A 17,429-nucleotide genomic window follows, 5' to 3' on the forward strand; every position below is an offset into this window, starting at 1 on the left:
CACCTGTGTGGATCAGCATGCTTGTATTCCAAAGGTTTCTCCATGTAACGATCTGCTAGGGAGTGTGGGGAGCCATAGCCCCGTCCACCAGGGTATGAAGCAGGTATGGAGGAGATCCAGGCCCCAGATATCCAGAGGCCCCAGAGTACAAGGACCCGAGGAGGACCACCAAAGGGGGGGGAACCGTGCCGCCCTCCTGGGAAGAGCTGAGTAGAGCCCCAAAGGAGAGGTCACCCCGCAGCTACGGAGCAGAGGCCAGAGGGGGTTGCAGTGGCGTGCCCGCGGGCTCTGCTGGCAGCCAGCTGTGCCAGAGAGGACCGAGCTTCAGGCCCAGAGGCCTGAGGGCATCCCACCCCCCGGAAGGAGCCCAGCCGGGCCACAGGCGCCCGGCCCCGCCAATCGGCCACCAGGAGTGAGCCGGTACATGCATGAGCGCCCAGCCCCAGACGACAAGGACCACCAACACACCAACGTCTGAGGGCATCAGCCACCGGCAGGGAGTGTGGTGAGGGGAGATAGGCCTCCGTACTTTAGAGGGCCTGAGATGTACCCAGAGAGGTTGAGTCTAAGACCCAAGCTGACATATAGACACAGACAAACAGGCACACGCGGACACAGACGTGCATTCCCACCCCCATATGCACAACCAAATACTCGGCACTCACCCAACATGTAGACAGACACAAATAGACACTGCACAGACAGTCGCACTCCCCAAACATACTCTATATCCCAGGTCCAGGTACCCCCGCCCCCAGAGGGGCAAGCCGCACCTAGACCCAGGAGATGTAACCCTACTCTCTGGGGTGGAGGCAAGCGGACCACCTCCTTATCTGCAGTAGCAGGGAGGCCCCGCATCCCAGACCCCAGTCTGACGGCCAGCACCTCCTCCCAGCCTCCCAGCCCTGACGGCTAACAGAACCGGGGTGAGTGAAGACCTCAAACCTCCCTACGCCCGCTCATATGTAGTGTTGCTGTGTGCTGTTCTAAAGTGCATTTAAAACTCAGGAGAGCATGGTACTAGCTTCCTCTCAGAGAGCAGCACGGCTCCTCCCGAAAACCCTTAGTGTCTAAATGCATTTAAAATTGAGGGTAGGGCACCAGCGCCAGAGGTGGGTTGGAATACACCAACCATCCTCTGGATGCTGTAAAACGTGCCCACCCCCAAGGCCCTATATGTATGTGTTATGTGAGAGTGTGAGTAATGTGGATGTCTAGGTTGCAGAATAAAATTGAGGCACAGGCGGCCAGAAGGGGACAGAGGGGGAGTGCCTCCCCTGCACCCTGGTGACATACCTGCACCCCAAGCCCTGCGTGTGTGGGTGGGTGTGGTAGAGCGGGAATAGGGAGGCAGCTGAGGATGGGGAGGGAAGAAAGGGAGGGGCAAGCGGCCCCTCCCTGGGGCCAGCTCCCCCGCTGACCCCAGTAGGCACCCCCACGCTCTGGAACCCACCAGGGCAAGGGGGCCCAGGCCCATCCGGACCGGGGCCCGCAGCAGCAGCACCGCCCAGCCCCACAGAGTCCGGGGCAGCCCACCCGACTCCACCCCAGAGAAAACTGCACCCACCCCATCATCCAATCATCTCCCAAACTACACAAGACAATAGACACCCAGGTTGAGTTCATTCTCCCCCTCTCCTATATCTCTCCCCCCACCTGCAGAGTGAGCTCCTGTAGTGAGGAGACCACCTGCAAAGATATAACAACCTCCCCACCAGTTAGAGAGCCCCCTAGTTGGGCCGATGCACCAGAGGTCCCCTGCACTGGGGCTGAGCCCCCCTGCACCCACCCGCCCACTGCTCCGGCGACACAACAGCCAGGACCCAAGCCCCCAAGGCCCGGCCAGCACCCCAGACCGGGGGGCGGAGCACCCCCAATTCAATTCAATTCAATTCAATTCAATTTTATTTATATAGCGCCAAATCACAACAAAAGTCGCCTCAAGGCGCTTCATAGATACAGAGAAAAACCCAACACTCATATGACCCCCTATGAGCAAGCACTTTGGCGACAGTGGGAAGGAAAAACTCCCTTTTAACAGGAAGAAACCTCCGGCAGAACCAGGCTCAGGGAGGGGTGGCCATCTGCTGCGACCGGTTGGGGTGAGAGAAGGAAGACAGGATAAAAGACATGCTGTGGAAGAGAGACAGAGGTTAATAACAGATATGATTCAATGCAGAGAGGTCTATTAATACATAGTGAGTGAGAAAGGTGACTGAAAACTCAATGCATCATGGGAATCCCCCGGCAGCCTACGCCTATTGCAGCATAACTAAGGGAGGATTCAGGGTCACCTGGTCCAGCCCTAACTATATGCTTTAGCAAAAAGGAAAGTTTTAAGCCTAATCTTAAAAGTAGAGATAGTTTCTGTCTCCCGAATCCAAACTGGAAGCTGGTTCCACAGAAGAGGGGCCTGAAAACTGAAGGCTCTGCCTCCCATTCTACTTTTAAATACTCTAGGAACAACAAGTAGGCCTGCAGAGCGAGAGCGAAGTGCTCTAATAGGGTGATATGGTACTACAAGGTCATTAAGATAAGATGGGGCCTGATTATTTAAGACCTTGTATGTGAGGAGCAGACCCCTAAGCCTCCACGCCCGTCCCGGACCCTCCCAGGGGAGGCCAGGCTACCAGGCCAGTAACCAACGTCCGCCAGCACAGACCCTCCCCCATCTCCGCTGTACGCAGCCACAAGGAAAACACCATCCAAGAGCCCCAGAGCTTCTAACCAGGTCATGGCCACATCCCCCAGGTTAGGCCCTCCAGGGAAACATCCCTAGGGACTCCCCAGACGCCCTAAGGCCGTCCCTACCCCCATATCAACCACAATAGCGAAGGCAGGACCAAACCATGACCCCCCACCCCCACTAGGTGATGAAGCCGATCAAAGGAGCCCAAAGGGATTGATCAAATGTGATGGCAGAGGTTGTATCAAGACTAATGTGATCTATTAGATGGTTTTTATATTGGTTAGAATTAAGATTATTTTTATTTTTCCAGTTAATGAGGACCATTTTCTTGGCAATGCATAGGGCCGTAAAAACAACGTGGGCTGTGTTTATTTCTGCAGTGACCTCATCCAAGTTGCCCAGCAAGCATACTAAAGGGGAGGCTGGAATGTTACATTTCAGACACTATGATAAGTCTTCACATATCTCACGCCAAAACTTCTGAACTGGTGGACAGAACCAAAGAGCGTGGATGTAATTGTCCGGTGTATTTGCTGTGCAGTGTGAGCAGTTGTTGGAAGGCGTATAGCCCATCTTGAACATCCTATGACCAGTATAGTGCACTCTGTGTAATATTTTGTATTGTATTAATTGCAAACTGGGATTTCTGATCCATTGAAAGGTTTTTAAGCATATCTGAGACCAAAGGTTTGGGTCTAAGTTGACTGATAAATCTGCTTCCCATTTTGCAATAGGAAGGGATATTGATTCATCTATTTTAGAAAGTGTTCTGTATATTTTAGACAATAATTTGGGGGGGGTTTTAGACTAAAAAATTGTACCACACTTGGTGGTGTTTGTAATTCAGCTTCACTGGGATTAAATTTCTTTTTTACTATGGATTTAATTTGTTGATATTCCAAAAATTGTTTCTTGTTGATCCCATATTGTATAACTAGTCTGTCAAACGAAATAAAGTCTGTTCCTTCCAATATATGTTCCAAGTATTTAATTCCTTTGCAAATCCAATCTGAAAAGTTTATCATATTATTGTTTTGTAATATGTCCGGGTTGTTCCAGATAGGTGTACGTTTGCATGGGATTAATGAAGACTCTGTCATTTTTAGAAACTCCCACCATGCTGTCAGAGAAGAGCTAATATTGATGCTTTTAAAGCATTCATGTCGTTTGATGTTTGAGCTGATAAATGGTAGGTCTGAAATTTCTAGGTTATTACATAGTGCCTGTTCTACATCTATCCAAGGTTCATCTAAGAGGGTGTGTTTAAACCATCTAGAGATGAACTGAAGCCTGTTGGCTAAAAAATAGTGATTAAAGTTAGGCAGATCTAATCCTCCTTTATCCTTGGTCCTTTGTAGAATTATGAAATTACTAACGGCAAATGTACATATGAAAGACTCTGTCCCAACCTTTACGATCCACTTGTAAGGTTTCCACTGTATCCACGTGTTTCTGGCTACTGTGGAGGTCGCAATATGGCGCTCCACAGTGGCTGCAGCCAGACCCTTCTCTGTTTGCCTGAGCTCCAGCTAGATGAAGAGTTTGAAGTTTAGTGCATCAGCTAATTGCTCTGCTCTGATTGGTTGATAAAAGTCACCTGCTTTAACACAAATGGAGGACTGAATGTAAAACGTTGTTTACTGTTTAAGTGGACGCTGCTAAGCCCATCATCTTTGTTTCCTGTTTGAAAACCAGGAAATATTTTTTGATATGATAAATTTTGGATTTGTCCTTCGTTAATGTTCAGTTAGCAAGGTAAATGCTGGACATCACCGAGGACTTTAACTTGGTCAGGATGATGGAGACATCTAGGTTCAGTTCCATAATCAAATTTAACTTGACATTTTGAAATGACATTTTTATACTCAGTGCCCCGATTTAAGAAGCTCAAAACTAACAAGACAAACACATTTGAAGAAGAAGAAAGTGTAGAGCTGTTCCTGACTGTCACCGGAGGCTCGCACCCTGTTGGAAACTTTCCATTTTGAAGACCTACAGTGATCCTCCTGACTTGGTTAGGTGTTGTTTTTCTGAGAATATATTTCTGTCGTCATGCTCTTCAGTTGTCTTTTATCATTTCTCAAGTCTCTAATATTCCTGCTGTGGCTCCGATTGCTTTGTTTTTCAGTGTGCACTCACATTGAAATAATTTTTGGCCTTCATCTTTAAAATGACAGTGAAAAGCAATAAATTACAAATAAAAACTTTGAATCAATTTTTTTTGGCAAATATTGTTATTGAAAAAAAGAAAACAACACAGTACTTGCACTTACCGAAATACAATTAACCAGGCAATACCTCTACACCAGTAAAATAAGAGGGTTGCCACTTGTGGAAAAATTTGGCTGTGCAACCTCTCAACGTATATTTTATTTTTTCAAGTTTTTTTAAAAAAAAACATGACATCTTTAAGCCACCGGGAAATAGTTGGATACTTAACAGACTTCCAATGCAACAATATTAGATGTCTCGCTAATAGGGATGTGAAGGCTATGATATCTTTTTGTGTAGAGTCAAGTGTAAGTGAGCGATCAGGAATCCCGAATACAGCAATCAGGGGACAGGAATGAAGAGTTACCCCAAGAACAGCTGACATAATAGCAAAATACCTGACCAGAAACCTTCCAGCTCAGGACACAGAAAAACATGTGGCTAAGGTGACAAGGAGAGCCGTGGCAGTTATCACATTTGTTTTCCACTTCTGGATACAATTCAGAAAGTCTAGACTTAGAGAAATGCGCCCTGTGTATGACCTTAAATTGAATAAGTCCAAGACGAGCACAGGAGGTGGAAGATCGTACCCTCGCGATAGCCTGTTCCCAAGACTCCTCATGGATTTGAATTCCTAGTTCCCCTTCCCATGTACACTTAAGCTTAACATTAGAGTGGTTACTAAAAGACAGGATAGCATCAAAGAGTTTCGAAATGGTTTCTCTGTGATGAGGAATAAATGATAGTGTAGTTTCCCATTGCTGTTAAGTATTACCATGAAATAATGAGGGAACGGGCCCCTGTCCAGCTGCGTTAGTCTCTAATAATGGAGGACTGTGCATACAATTTAAAACGTCTCAAGCTTCAAGTCCGCACTTCTTCAGTTACACCTTTAAAGTCTGTTGTGGTGGTGAGCAGTGAGGTTAAACTTTGTCCGGTAAACGCTGGCCGTGTCTGCACGGAGATGTGTTTGAAGCAGTCTCAGTCACCGACTTGTTGAACTCACACTTCATATTGTTTCTGCAGACGGCCGCACAGAGGCGTGTCCACACTGAACGCTTCCACGAGACCGGAGCGTCTCCAGTCTTCTCTGTGACTTTCACACAAACTGAGGCCGGACATCATATCTGCTCAAACGCACAGATCACTTCAGGAGCGCCGCGCACACAAGCTCGGACGCAGAACGAAACCGACTGTAAGGAGCAGCTAGTTAGCAGTCGAGTGTTTTAATGTTCCACTTTAAACCAACGGTGGTTAAAAAATTCAGCTGATAACTGTCAGCGCTCTCCTGCTGTAGCGCCCTCCTCTGGTCCTCTGCGTCCAAACTGCTTCTGTTCCCCTGCCTTTTTAGAAGTGGTCTGTGGTTCAATATCTGGCCTGTGGACACCTGTGGCCTGTGGACACGTTTTGTCATGTGACCTTTAGTTTGGTTCGTTTTGTGCCCGTCTGAATGACCCAAAGATAAAAAAACAAACAAAAACCCCGTTGACAATGGGTTTAATATACATTGAAACTTTATTTAAAACTACTGTAATAAACAAATAGAAAAAAAACAAGGCGTTTCCCGCGTGCTCTGTCACTTCCTCCTGAACCTGGTAGATAGAGCAGAGTGTCAGCCATCTTTACCTCATTCAGGTCAGTGTGACACCAGAGAGAACAGGTGAAACTTACCTGGAACTGCCAGGTCGCTTCCTGTCCACACCCAGACGCTTCCTGTCTGCAAAGGACGGTCTGTAAGGGAGAGAGACGGTGAGACAGACGGGACAGATGGACAGACAGTGAGACAGCTGGCTACCTGTACGTACCCTGCTCGGTACTGCTTCAGGGCCTTACTGCTGGTGTTTGTCAGCTCTTTGTCAAACACCGACTTCTTGCCTCCTTTTCCTGCTTTCTGATTGGTTGCTGCACACAGAGGATTGGTGAGAGCGAGGACATTATCAGGGTTAGTGTGTTTGTTAGCGTGTTTACAGCATCACATACCTTTAGTTGGCGCTTCATCCTCTGGCATCGCCCTCGCCCTCTTCGGTCGGCGCTCTCTTTTGGCTGCTCGCTCAGCAAACATCTGGGCCTTCAAAATCTCGAACTGAGCACGCTCCTCAGACTGACAGACAGGTAACAGGTAAGCAGGTGATTGATCGGAGGTGAGTACTGATTAATGCTGGATCGTTTTTTACCGTCAGCTCCTTTTTCCTGCCGTCCTTCAGGAACTTCTCTCTCTTCTTCTTCCCTCTAACGGCAAGATCAAACTCCTGCAGAGCCTTTGACACTGAACAAAGTACTACCGTTACACAAAGGGTACTCCACTGTACTAATCAATACTCTGATATATTAACTATATGAACTGACACTATAATTGCCCATTGGGCCTAAGGGTCTATCTGTCAGCATCTTACAATGCTGGGATTGCAGCCATTCCCCACTCTGAGAGTGGTACTCATGGACATTGATCAATGACCAATGATCAGCAGGTGTTGATCAATGATCATGACAGTTTGCATATTAATGATCATAAACTGACCTCCCAGCCCGTTGTTAGTGGTGCTAGTTTCAGTATAGCTCTGGAGGAGTACTGTAGCTACTGTTAGCTCTCGCCCAGCAGACTGTCCTCAGCAGTCGGGGAAAAAATGCTGGCTGACAATTTCTGTTATCTTACCTTAAAAACATAAACAACTGTGGGACACTGTTTGTCCGTGATTTGGAGCGCCCAGCGCGTGCTCCCGACACAAACTAATCCTGCTGGGGAGGCCTACCTTGGCACCGTCGTAATGCAGGTGAAGGCGAGATCAACACGTTATCATCCCAGCTCGTAACACACCGATGCTATGTGACAAATCATCAGTATGTTACGTGTTTGGCTCCATGAGAGCCATTTGGAATGAATCCATACATGTAAAGGTTTCATACGGTTAAGGTTAGGGCTGGAATACACGGCTGGAGTGTGTGTTACTGCTGTGAGTGGAATTCTGTTGGATTCAATGGAAAATCCGGAACATATCATGAGGACGCGGAAGCGTTACTATGAGATGCTCTAGGACAAATCGTCGGTATTACGCGTTGGGGATGAGAATGCTCTGCTTCATCTTCTGTTTTGCATTTGTGTGAGAGTCCAGTCAAAAAAGCTTCTTAAATATGATCAACCTATCTCTAATAATCAGCTATGTACCACAGGCCTTCAAGCTGGCTGTAGTTAAACCTTTACTCAAAAAGCATCTCTAGACCCAGCAGTCTTAGCAAATTATAGGCCAATCTCCAACCTTCCTTTATATCAAACATCCTTGAAAGAGTAGTTGTCAAACAGCTAACAGATCATCTGCAGAGGAATGGCTTATTGAAGAGTTTCAGTCAGGTTTCAGAGCTCATCACAGCACAGAAACAGCTTTAGTGAAGGTTACAAATGATCTTCTTATGGCCTCTGACAGTGGACTCATCTCTGTGCTTGTCCTGCTAGACCTCAGTGCAGCGTTCGATACTGTCGACCATAATATCCTATTAGAGCGATTAGAACATGCTGTAGGTGTTACAGGTACTGTGCTGCAGTGGTTTGTATCATATCTAACAGACTCCAGTTTGTGCATGTAAATGGAGAGTCCTCTTCACACACTGAGGTTAATTATGGAGTTCCACAGGGTTCAGTGCTAGGACCAATTCTGTTTACATCATACATACTTCCCTTAGGCAGCATCATTAGAAGACATAGCATACATTTACACTGCTATGCAGATGACACCAAGCTCTATCTGTCCATGAAGCCAGATAACACACACCAATGAGTTAAACTGCAGGACTGTCTTAAAGACATAAAGACCTGGATGGCTGCTAACTTTCTGCTTCTTAATTCAGATCAAACTGAGGTTATTGTACTCGGCCCTGAAAATCTTAGAAATATGGTATCTAAGCAGATTCTTACTCTGGATGGCATTACCTTGGCCTCCAGTAACACTGTGAGGAACCTTGGAGTCATTTTTGACCAGGACATGTCCTTCAACGCACATATTAAACAAATATGTAAGACTGCTTTCTTCCATTTGTGCAACATCTCTAAAATTAGAAATATCCTGTCTCAGAGTGACGCTGATTTCTCAAAACAGGAGATTTCTCCTGTTTTGGCTTCCCTTCCTTGGCTTCCTGTTAAATCCAGAATTCAAAATCCTGCTCCTCACATACAAGGTCTTAACTAATCAGGCCCCATCTTATCTTAATGACCTTGTAGTCCACTATTCATTCACTCACTGGTGGAGGCAGCTACAGGTGTAGCCACAGCTACCCTGGGGCAGACTGACAGAAGCGCGGCTGCCATATCGCGCCATCGGGCCCTCTGGCCATCACCAGTAGGCGGTAGGTGAAGTGTCTCGCCCAAGGACACAACGACTGAGACTGTCCGAGCCGGGGCTCGAACCGGCAACCTTCCGGTTACAAGATGAACTGGCAACTCTTTGAGCCACGATCGCCCATTAGAGCACTTCACTCTCCTTTGATAACAGGGTCGAGTTTAAAACCCGAGTACTGTGACAGCACTACTACACAGTACTTCCTGGTCAGCCGTCAACACTGAACGAAGGATGACCCACAATCACACAGTGCTTACGACATACTACAGAGTGTGAATCAGTACTTACTGCGGCTCTGTTTCCTTTCCTGTTGGGTCTGAAACCAAACCCGCTGTGACTGATCAGAGGAGGCGGAGTCAGTGAGACGCCTCTGAGCCACACTCAGCTACACACAGACAAACACACACATGGTTTAAATAAAAATCCTGTTTGTTGCTGTTCAGCTCTTTTGCTTTTAAATTAAAAACAGGTATTTTAGTGACAGTTATGCAGGTATCCAGGTGTACCTTGGCCTCAGACGCAGCCAGCTCTCGTTCCTCTCTCTCCAGCTTCATCACAGCTTCCACGTCTTTCTCCAGTTTGGCGATCAGGTCTCTAAACTTCAGGATGACTTCTGAATGACACAAATACACATTTCAGTGACGGGTTCTCTCACCTGGAGGACACTCCTCACCTGGGCCACCTGCTCACAGTTTAGGATTGTTTACCTGGCGGCAGAACGCGAGCCTTCACGGTGCTCTTGGCTGACTTCACGACCTCTTTCAGCATCTTCCTCTCGGACTCTCCGACGAGAGACACCGAACGCCCCGATCGGCCCGCTCTCGCAGTCCGCCCCACGCGGTGCACGTAATGCTTGACCGTGCCAGGCATGGTGAAGTTTATCACCTGAGTGACAGGCGAGCGAGCGAAACACGTTTTAAAAAGCAGCTTTAACGCTTCTGTTTACTCTGGTTACCATGGTAACAGACTATAATCCACTTTGAATCGTGTTTGAAGAACAAAGTCATGTGACTTTTCTTCTTCTTTTATGACCATATTTCATTAAACATCGAATTCTGTCTTTATTCATCTTTCAGTGGTTGTAGGAACGTCACCATAGTAACCCTGCCATAACTTTACGGTTCTCACTGTTTTGACTCCATCGATGTCCAAACCTCTGGCTGCCACATCTGTCGCCACCAAGATATCAATCTGTTCATCTTTGAAACGCCTGCAAAACAACATGACAAGAGCAAAGTTCCTTATTCTAAACCCGAGTTTCTCCAACTTATAGTTCTGAGCGTACCTCAGCTTCTTTTTTATAGAGCACTTTAAAGTCAACACGGCTGACCAAAGGTTTGGGAAAATCAATTGTGTGATATTGTGAGAACGAAGGCTGTATTGGTTGTGGTTTTTACACATATAAAACATAAATAAGAGGTAACGCGCCCAAGGTAAAAAATAAATAAAATTAGTAGTAAAACACGAATAAAACAGACAATAAATAAAATTAACAAAATAAAGAAGCGACCAAAAACTGACTACAGGCTGAGTCTGGTACTACTCCTAAAACACTTTGGAGAAAAAGTGTGTTCTTTAAAAATATCAAGTGTTGATATTCTAATATGGAGGGGCAACTTATTCTCTAATCCCCGGTGTGCGTGCACCTGAGGTTCTCCAGTCGTTGGTTCTGACTCAGTTCTCCATGCAGTTCTCCAACCTTCAATCCCATTAGTCCCAACAAGATATGCAGTCTGTGGGCCTGTTTCCTCGTCTGAGTGAACAACATGACGTGATCCTGGAACGTCCGGGTCAGCAGAGCTGAGAAAAACAAACACAGGTACAACTGTAGAACTGTCACTAGTACCTCTATGTTACTGCAGTATCACAAGTACCTACCAGCTACCACGGCCTCGCGGTCTCCTTCTCTGTGAGGTCGGATTCGGACAAACTCCTGCCGCAGGAACGGCGCCACGTCAGTGTTGCTGTTAACAAAGATCCTGACTGGCTGCTTCAATGACACCGCTGCCAAGTCTTTCACCTGAAAACACGTGTCACAGGACAGTCACTCGGTGATCAAATGATACAGCAGCACACACGTGGTTAAGCATGCATACCTCCTCTGTCATGGTCGCAGAGAACAGCATGGTCTGTCTGTTGTAGGAACACAACCTGATGATCTCTTTCATCTGCTCCTCGAAGTACTCATCGAGCATCCTGAGGGAACCACACACAGCCGCACAGGTAAGTGTCTCGGCAGATTCTGGTTTCTGGTGTGAAAGATTGACCCCGTCGCTTTTTACCTGTCGGCCTCGTCCAGGATCAGGATCTCGATGTGCGTCAGCTCAAAGCTCGGCGTGTTGTGAAGGTGATCGATCAGCCGACCAGGTGTCGCTATTAGGATGTCCGGGCCAGCCCGCAAAGCTGCCTCCTGAGACTTCAAGTCCAACCCACCTGAAGACAAATCAACACAGATGAGGCCCAGACCAAGTCTGAATCGGACCGGGTCCAGAGTCAGACTGAGTCAGATCGAACACCGATTGAACCACGGCAAATAGACGCACCAACAGCCAGGCAGGTGGTGATAGACGTGAACTGGGCGAGCTGACGGGCAACAGAGTGAACCTGGATCCCCAGCTCTCTGGTGGGAACCAGAACCAAGACGCGGGTCACCTGGGATGTCCTGGGCTTGTAAACCAATCGCTCTAGCACAGGCAACATGAAGGCTGCCGTCTTCCCTGCACAGAAAAGAGGAATTCACGTGTCCAATTAAACTGAAATCAACTGGACCCAGTATGATAAACGGGACCCAGTGTTACCTGTCCCAGTAGCAGCACAGGCACAGAGGTCTTTCCCCAGCAGACCGACAGGGACGCAGGCCTTCTGGATCGGAGTGGGCTGCTTAAAGCCCAGAGCAGTGATGGCCTGCAGGAACACCGAGTTTACTCAGACAACAGAAATGAGTCACACAGCAGCAGACGTCCAGGTCTGAGCAGATGTGCTGGTCTTACCTTCAAAATCGGCCTGGACAGATTCATGTCATCGAAAGTCAGTTGGTCATCGTACTGCGACGCGTCTTCATAGAACGACTCTGCTGCCTGGACACAAAGATGGCTGTTAACATGTAACCCGCGACATGAACACGTGAATTTACTCGGTTGTCTTCCTCACCTCCTCTGCCACCTTCCTCTTCTTCCCCCGTCGTTCCTTGTCTCTGAGCGTGTCTGACAGGAAACGGGAAGTAAAAAAAACCAAACTTCCGCTGACAGTATTAACAACTGTATCAGAGCGCCACTCGTCGGTCTCAGGCTCAAACGTTAGTCACAAACAATAACGTCTGAAAGAATTCTTCCTGCTAGATTTAAAAATAAGTTTCTTACCTGATTTGGTCAAAATTTCCTCGTCGCTCGAGCCAAACTCCTCATCTTCGTCCTCATCACTAGCATCTGTCTCTCCAGCTGGAGGTTTCACATCCTCCTCCTCCTCCTGGTGGTTCTCTGATGAAGCTTCAGCAGCGTCACTCTGAGATGATTTCTCCTGAGGGTAAAAAAAAAACAACACCTGACGCACAGAAAACAGACCGATACAAGGGGCCAGTCAACTCACCTGTCCTTTTCTGCTTAACCTGTGCAAGATTTACTACTGCAAAGCACTGTGGGTATTTCTGTCATGTGACTTCATGCTGTCATATTCCACATGAAAGGTTTCATGTTCTAAAGAGAATCTACTCCAACCTTCAGGCTCGTTGGCCTCACACTCACCTCAGCTTTCCTCTTTCGGCGGATTTTCTCTATTTTCTGGTCCAGAGTTGTCAAGGTTCTCTGCAGACAGAACGCAGAACGTGAGAACAAACACACAGGTGGAGAGCGCTATGCTCTTCCCGTTGTTCCATGTGTGTGATGAAGTAACTGTGCTGCTCCGCAGCAGGTTGTTCTCTACCTTCTTCTTGAGCTGCTTCATGACATCGGCCATCGCCCAGTCATCGTCGTGGCTCGGCCCGTCTCTCTCTCCAAACTCAAAGTCACAGTTAAAATCTCTCGACCCGCGACTCTTCTTCTTCTTCTTCAGCACGATCGGCTCCTCCTGGAACACAGACACAGCACAGGTGAGACAGACGACAGGTGAGTGACCCCTCCCAGTAACCCTTTAGCAATAAACCTCGCAGACGGTGGCATTTCCACAGAAACTGCATACAGATGCAACATTAGGTAACTTCAGGTTTAATTCTGTAATTTCAGCATTATGAGAGGAGTTCACAACACGCTTCTTTATATCACCACAGCAACTGATACTGCAGACACAGCCTTTAAGATCCAGACCTCCTGCTGAGCAGTCAGATCTGACGCTTGCCCAGAGGTCAAAACACGAACAGCGTACAGTCGAGTCTTAATAGCTTACTTACAGCTGGGCTGGTCAGGCTCTCTGTTTGGCTGCAGTGGTTATTATTATATTTACATGCTTCCAGCTCCCGTTTCTGCTCCATGACATCTCGTACTTTCCCTTTTTCTCCCTCCTCGCTCACAGACACATCAGGGGTCCATCCTCCCTGCAGCACGGACTACACTGCCCATCAGGCTGCATGCTTTAGGGCGATGCCTGTAACACTCTGCCTGTTGCCTTCATATTAAATCATTTTTAAAAATATTTCTTCACGTCATTATGCGGCTGCAAGTAGAGGTGACATGGGCTGCGAGACACAGACATCAGAGCCTCTTAATGTGTGTTTTGTTTGGGTTTCCACCGGCGTGGAAACCAAAAACAGAGAGAGCATAGCCGAACATATGAAACAGGAAAAGACCGCCTGTAATCCTTTTATTTCAACAAAGTAACTGTATTCTGAATACCACCTTTTTAAACGGTAACTGTAACGGAATACAGTTACTCATATTTTGTATTTTAAATACGTAACGGCGGTGCATGTACTCCGTTACTCCCCAACACTGCCCGCAGCTGAAACCACCAAACATCAAAGAAAAGGGAGAAGCCCCCGTCCGGCCCGCAGCGCACAGAGACCCCGCTCACCTCTGACCTTTAACCTCCGTTTGGTTTTGGATTCATAGTTGGCTTCATTACTTATGTGTTTATGACTGACCGGGAGAGGTGATGCTGCATTAGTGGCCATTACTGCACTCAGCTCTCCTCAGTTTACACTGAGCACCGGAGCTGTGTGATGCTCTGTGGTACCGGTCCAACACCAGGTCACACGGGCCGATATTACGGTGAACTTAAAGCTTCTGCGGAGGAGCGGTAACTAGTTCCATTGATTTCACGGTGTCAGATAATGTTTGTTCTTCGGGACAGTCCGCAGGAAATGACAGCGAGCCGCTGAACCTCACCGAAAATTATTCACACCAATACCAGCGGATGGGCTCTGGTCCCGGATCAGACTCACCTCTTGCTCGGATTCGGTCTCCGCCTCGTCGGGACTCGGATCCTCGTCCCGGATCGTCCCGATCAGACCGAGCTGCTCCAACATGGTGGTCCGCTGTCCGGGTCTGAACGGGTTCTGAAGACGTTGTCCACACAGTCACACACGTGTGTGTTGATGAAAACAGGAAACGCAATCGTTTGTTTCCGGTTGACTTCTTCTTCCTTAGCCAGGCTTTCCGGCACTTCTGAGGCGCACTGCTGCCCCCGTCAGCTCGAGCGTAAAACTACAGCCAGCGTAATACATCTGACGGTGCTTCAGAAAGCACACGTCACAGCGTCCCATTCAAACAATACGTAAATAAGGGTGTTAAAGCCATTTTCCAAATGAGCCTCCAACCATCACACTGGATTATTGTACCCCTGCACTCAAATGAATGGAATGTCTTGGATTATTTAAATCTGCCGCTGAGCAGTTTAACATCATCATTAACACCTGACTGTCTTGGATTCTGTGATGGATGGTTTGGAGATGGTGGTGGCAGAGCTGAAGATGATCCAGATGTTCACTGGAACTGAGAGGGGTTGGACAGGATTAGAAATGAGTCCATCAGAGAGACAGCTCAGAGTCAGAGAGGCTTAGCTGATTTGAACATGTGCAAAGTAGGGAGAGTGGCTATAAAGAATGTAGATATTATTGAACTCCATGGTTCTCTTTATAATTTTATTCTTTGGCCTTTGTGAATCCTTCAGTGTGCTCGCATTAATCCCAAATTTTCTCTGATTTTGCTTTTTATGTCGCAGGTTATCCTCCATTAAATATTACACTTCATCTCATTGAAGCTGAAAATCTCAGTCACATCAGGGGTCCGTTCTTCGTACCTCGCTTACTACATCCAAGATCAAATGACACATCCAAGATCAAATCATCGCGCCAACTTTGAGCTCGCTATTCCGGTTCTCCGAACACACCTGTTGTTGACGATTAGTACAGCTGGATGAAGTAATGTGAGATCACTGGGTGGCTTAAAAGGGGCTACGCATCGATAGTAGAAACATTGATCGGCAACCCTTTGATTGGTCGGCGAAAATGTCGAAGGAGCGCGCTCAGTATTTTTCGGCAGCAGAGCAAGAACTCTTGATTGAGGGATTTCAGGAGTTTCAGAGTTTAATTAAAACGCAAGGGAACACTGCAAAGGCTGCAAAAGCAAGGAGAGAGGGCTGGCAGAAAGTTGCTGACAAATTAAACTCGTAAATAATTTATTATTAATAATAATAATAATAATAATAATAATAATAATAATAATGGATTGGATTTATATAGCGCTTTTCAAGGCACCCAAAGCGCTTTACAATGCCACTATTCATTCACTCTCACATTCACACACTGGTGGAGGCAGCTACGGTTGTAGCCACAGCTGCCCTGGGGCAGACTGACAGAAGCGAGGCTGCCATATCGCGCCATCGGCCCCTCTGGCCAACACCAGTAGGCGGTAGGGTAAATTTATTATATTATATTACATTATATCCTCTTTCACATTAGAGCCACAACAGGACCCACTAGAACATGGGAACAAGTAAAAGTGAAATATAAGAATATTCTACAGAATGGTAATATTTATCACTTATATTGCTTTCAGTCTCTTGAAAAGAGACCCTGAAATAATCTGTTTGTTTGTTTATAACAGCAACCAAGAAAAGGGCAGAGCAAAAAAAAGACAGGTGGTGGTCCTGCACCCCCTCGTCAACAAGTTGGTTAAGTAAATAATACCCTCACGGGAAAATTGATATCTCTCTATGAGCACACTGTCGCGCTGAGCTAAAGGATCCTGTCTATCCCGCAATATACGCTGAATTCTGAAAACTCTCCTTATCAATCTTGCACCTTCCGCAATGGGTTGCTCGCGTACAAACGGACAGGACATGGCTGCGACAGACTTCCCAAATCCACCTTCACTTTTATAGCCGTGGTCTCTCATCTTGATTACACGAAGTAATTTACTATTACTACTCTAAAATATGAATTACATCTGAAATAATCAAATACATGAAATAGAATGATTAATAGTACATTTCCCTTTTTTTAGGAAATGACCTGTATGTATCTGTATGAAATCAATAAAAGAATCAAATACTGCATTATCTTTAGTTACATTGATAATATTTATGGAAAAACAGCTGTTGCTTTCGTATAAATGAAGCGGACATACCTGAGTGGCCGCGATCTAATCCTGTTTACATAAAGTAAGCCTGCTCCCAAGCAGGTTTACGCTTACGGATCTGTTGCTATGACAGCAAGTCCCGGATGAGCTTCGGAGAACCGAACGATCCAAGATCACGCGAAATCGTCAACAATCAAATCCAGCTAACTTACTTAGCGAGGTACGAAGAACGGACCCCAGGAAAGCTTGACTGTTTTGATGATGCATGGGTTCTCTGCGAGTACTCCAGCTTCCGCCTGCAGTCCAAACACGTGTAGTTAGTGGGGTTAGGTTAACTGGTGACTCTAAATTGCCCATAGGTGTGAATGTGAATGGTTGTCTGCCTATGTGTTGGCAACCCAACAGATTGGTCAGTGGTCAATGGTAACTTTATTGTCCCCAGTGGGAAATTGATCTGCAGTTTGTCCACACACAGATAGATAAAAGTAAACAAGCACAACTCACAGGAAACCCCCCCCCAGAGAGGACGGCCCAAATGTTATCATCAACAAAGTGCAATGGCAACAACACACATGGTTTAGTGTTGTTAACCATGATAATAGAAGCAGGTACAAAGGACACTATGTCTCTTGGTCTTCACTGCAGGCACTTTATGCCAACGACCTGAGGGAAGCAGCTGAAGATCATTAAAGG

The 17,429-nt window shown here is 46.8% G+C and overlaps 1 protein-coding gene across 1 annotated transcript; it reads right to left on the reverse strand.

Annotated features, from left to right (window-relative positions):
* Positions 1–6,396: 6,396 nt before the first annotated feature.
* ddx27 (DEAD (Asp-Glu-Ala-Asp) box polypeptide 27) lies at positions 6,397–14,793 on the reverse strand. The gene is made up of 21 exons (XM_084929717.1): positions 14,600–14,793; positions 13,147–13,290; positions 12,969–13,028; positions 12,588–12,744; positions 12,379–12,431; positions 12,219–12,305; positions 12,027–12,132; positions 11,772–11,945; positions 11,511–11,661; positions 11,325–11,424; positions 11,107–11,248; positions 10,875–11,028; positions 10,357–10,438; positions 9,936–10,113; positions 9,735–9,841; positions 9,517–9,613; positions 7,075–7,166; positions 6,881–7,001; positions 6,706–6,802; positions 6,572–6,631; positions 6,397–6,492 (listed from the first exon to the last, which is right to left on the reverse strand). The coding sequence occupies exons 1-21, from the start codon at positions 14,681–14,683 to the stop codon at positions 6,477–6,479; spliced, it is 2,262 nt and encodes a 753-aa protein (XP_084785843.1). The 5' UTR covers positions 14,684–14,793; the 3' UTR covers positions 6,397–6,476.
* Positions 14,794–17,429: the final 2,636 nt, after the last annotated feature.

The sequence above is a fragment of the Perissodus microlepis genome, chromosome 5 (assembly GCF_051167445.1).
Source record: "Perissodus microlepis isolate ML-2025 ecotype Zambia chromosome 5, ASM5116744v1, whole genome shotgun sequence".
NCBI classification, from domain to species: Eukaryota; Metazoa; Chordata; class Actinopteri; order Cichliformes; family Cichlidae; genus Perissodus; species Perissodus microlepis.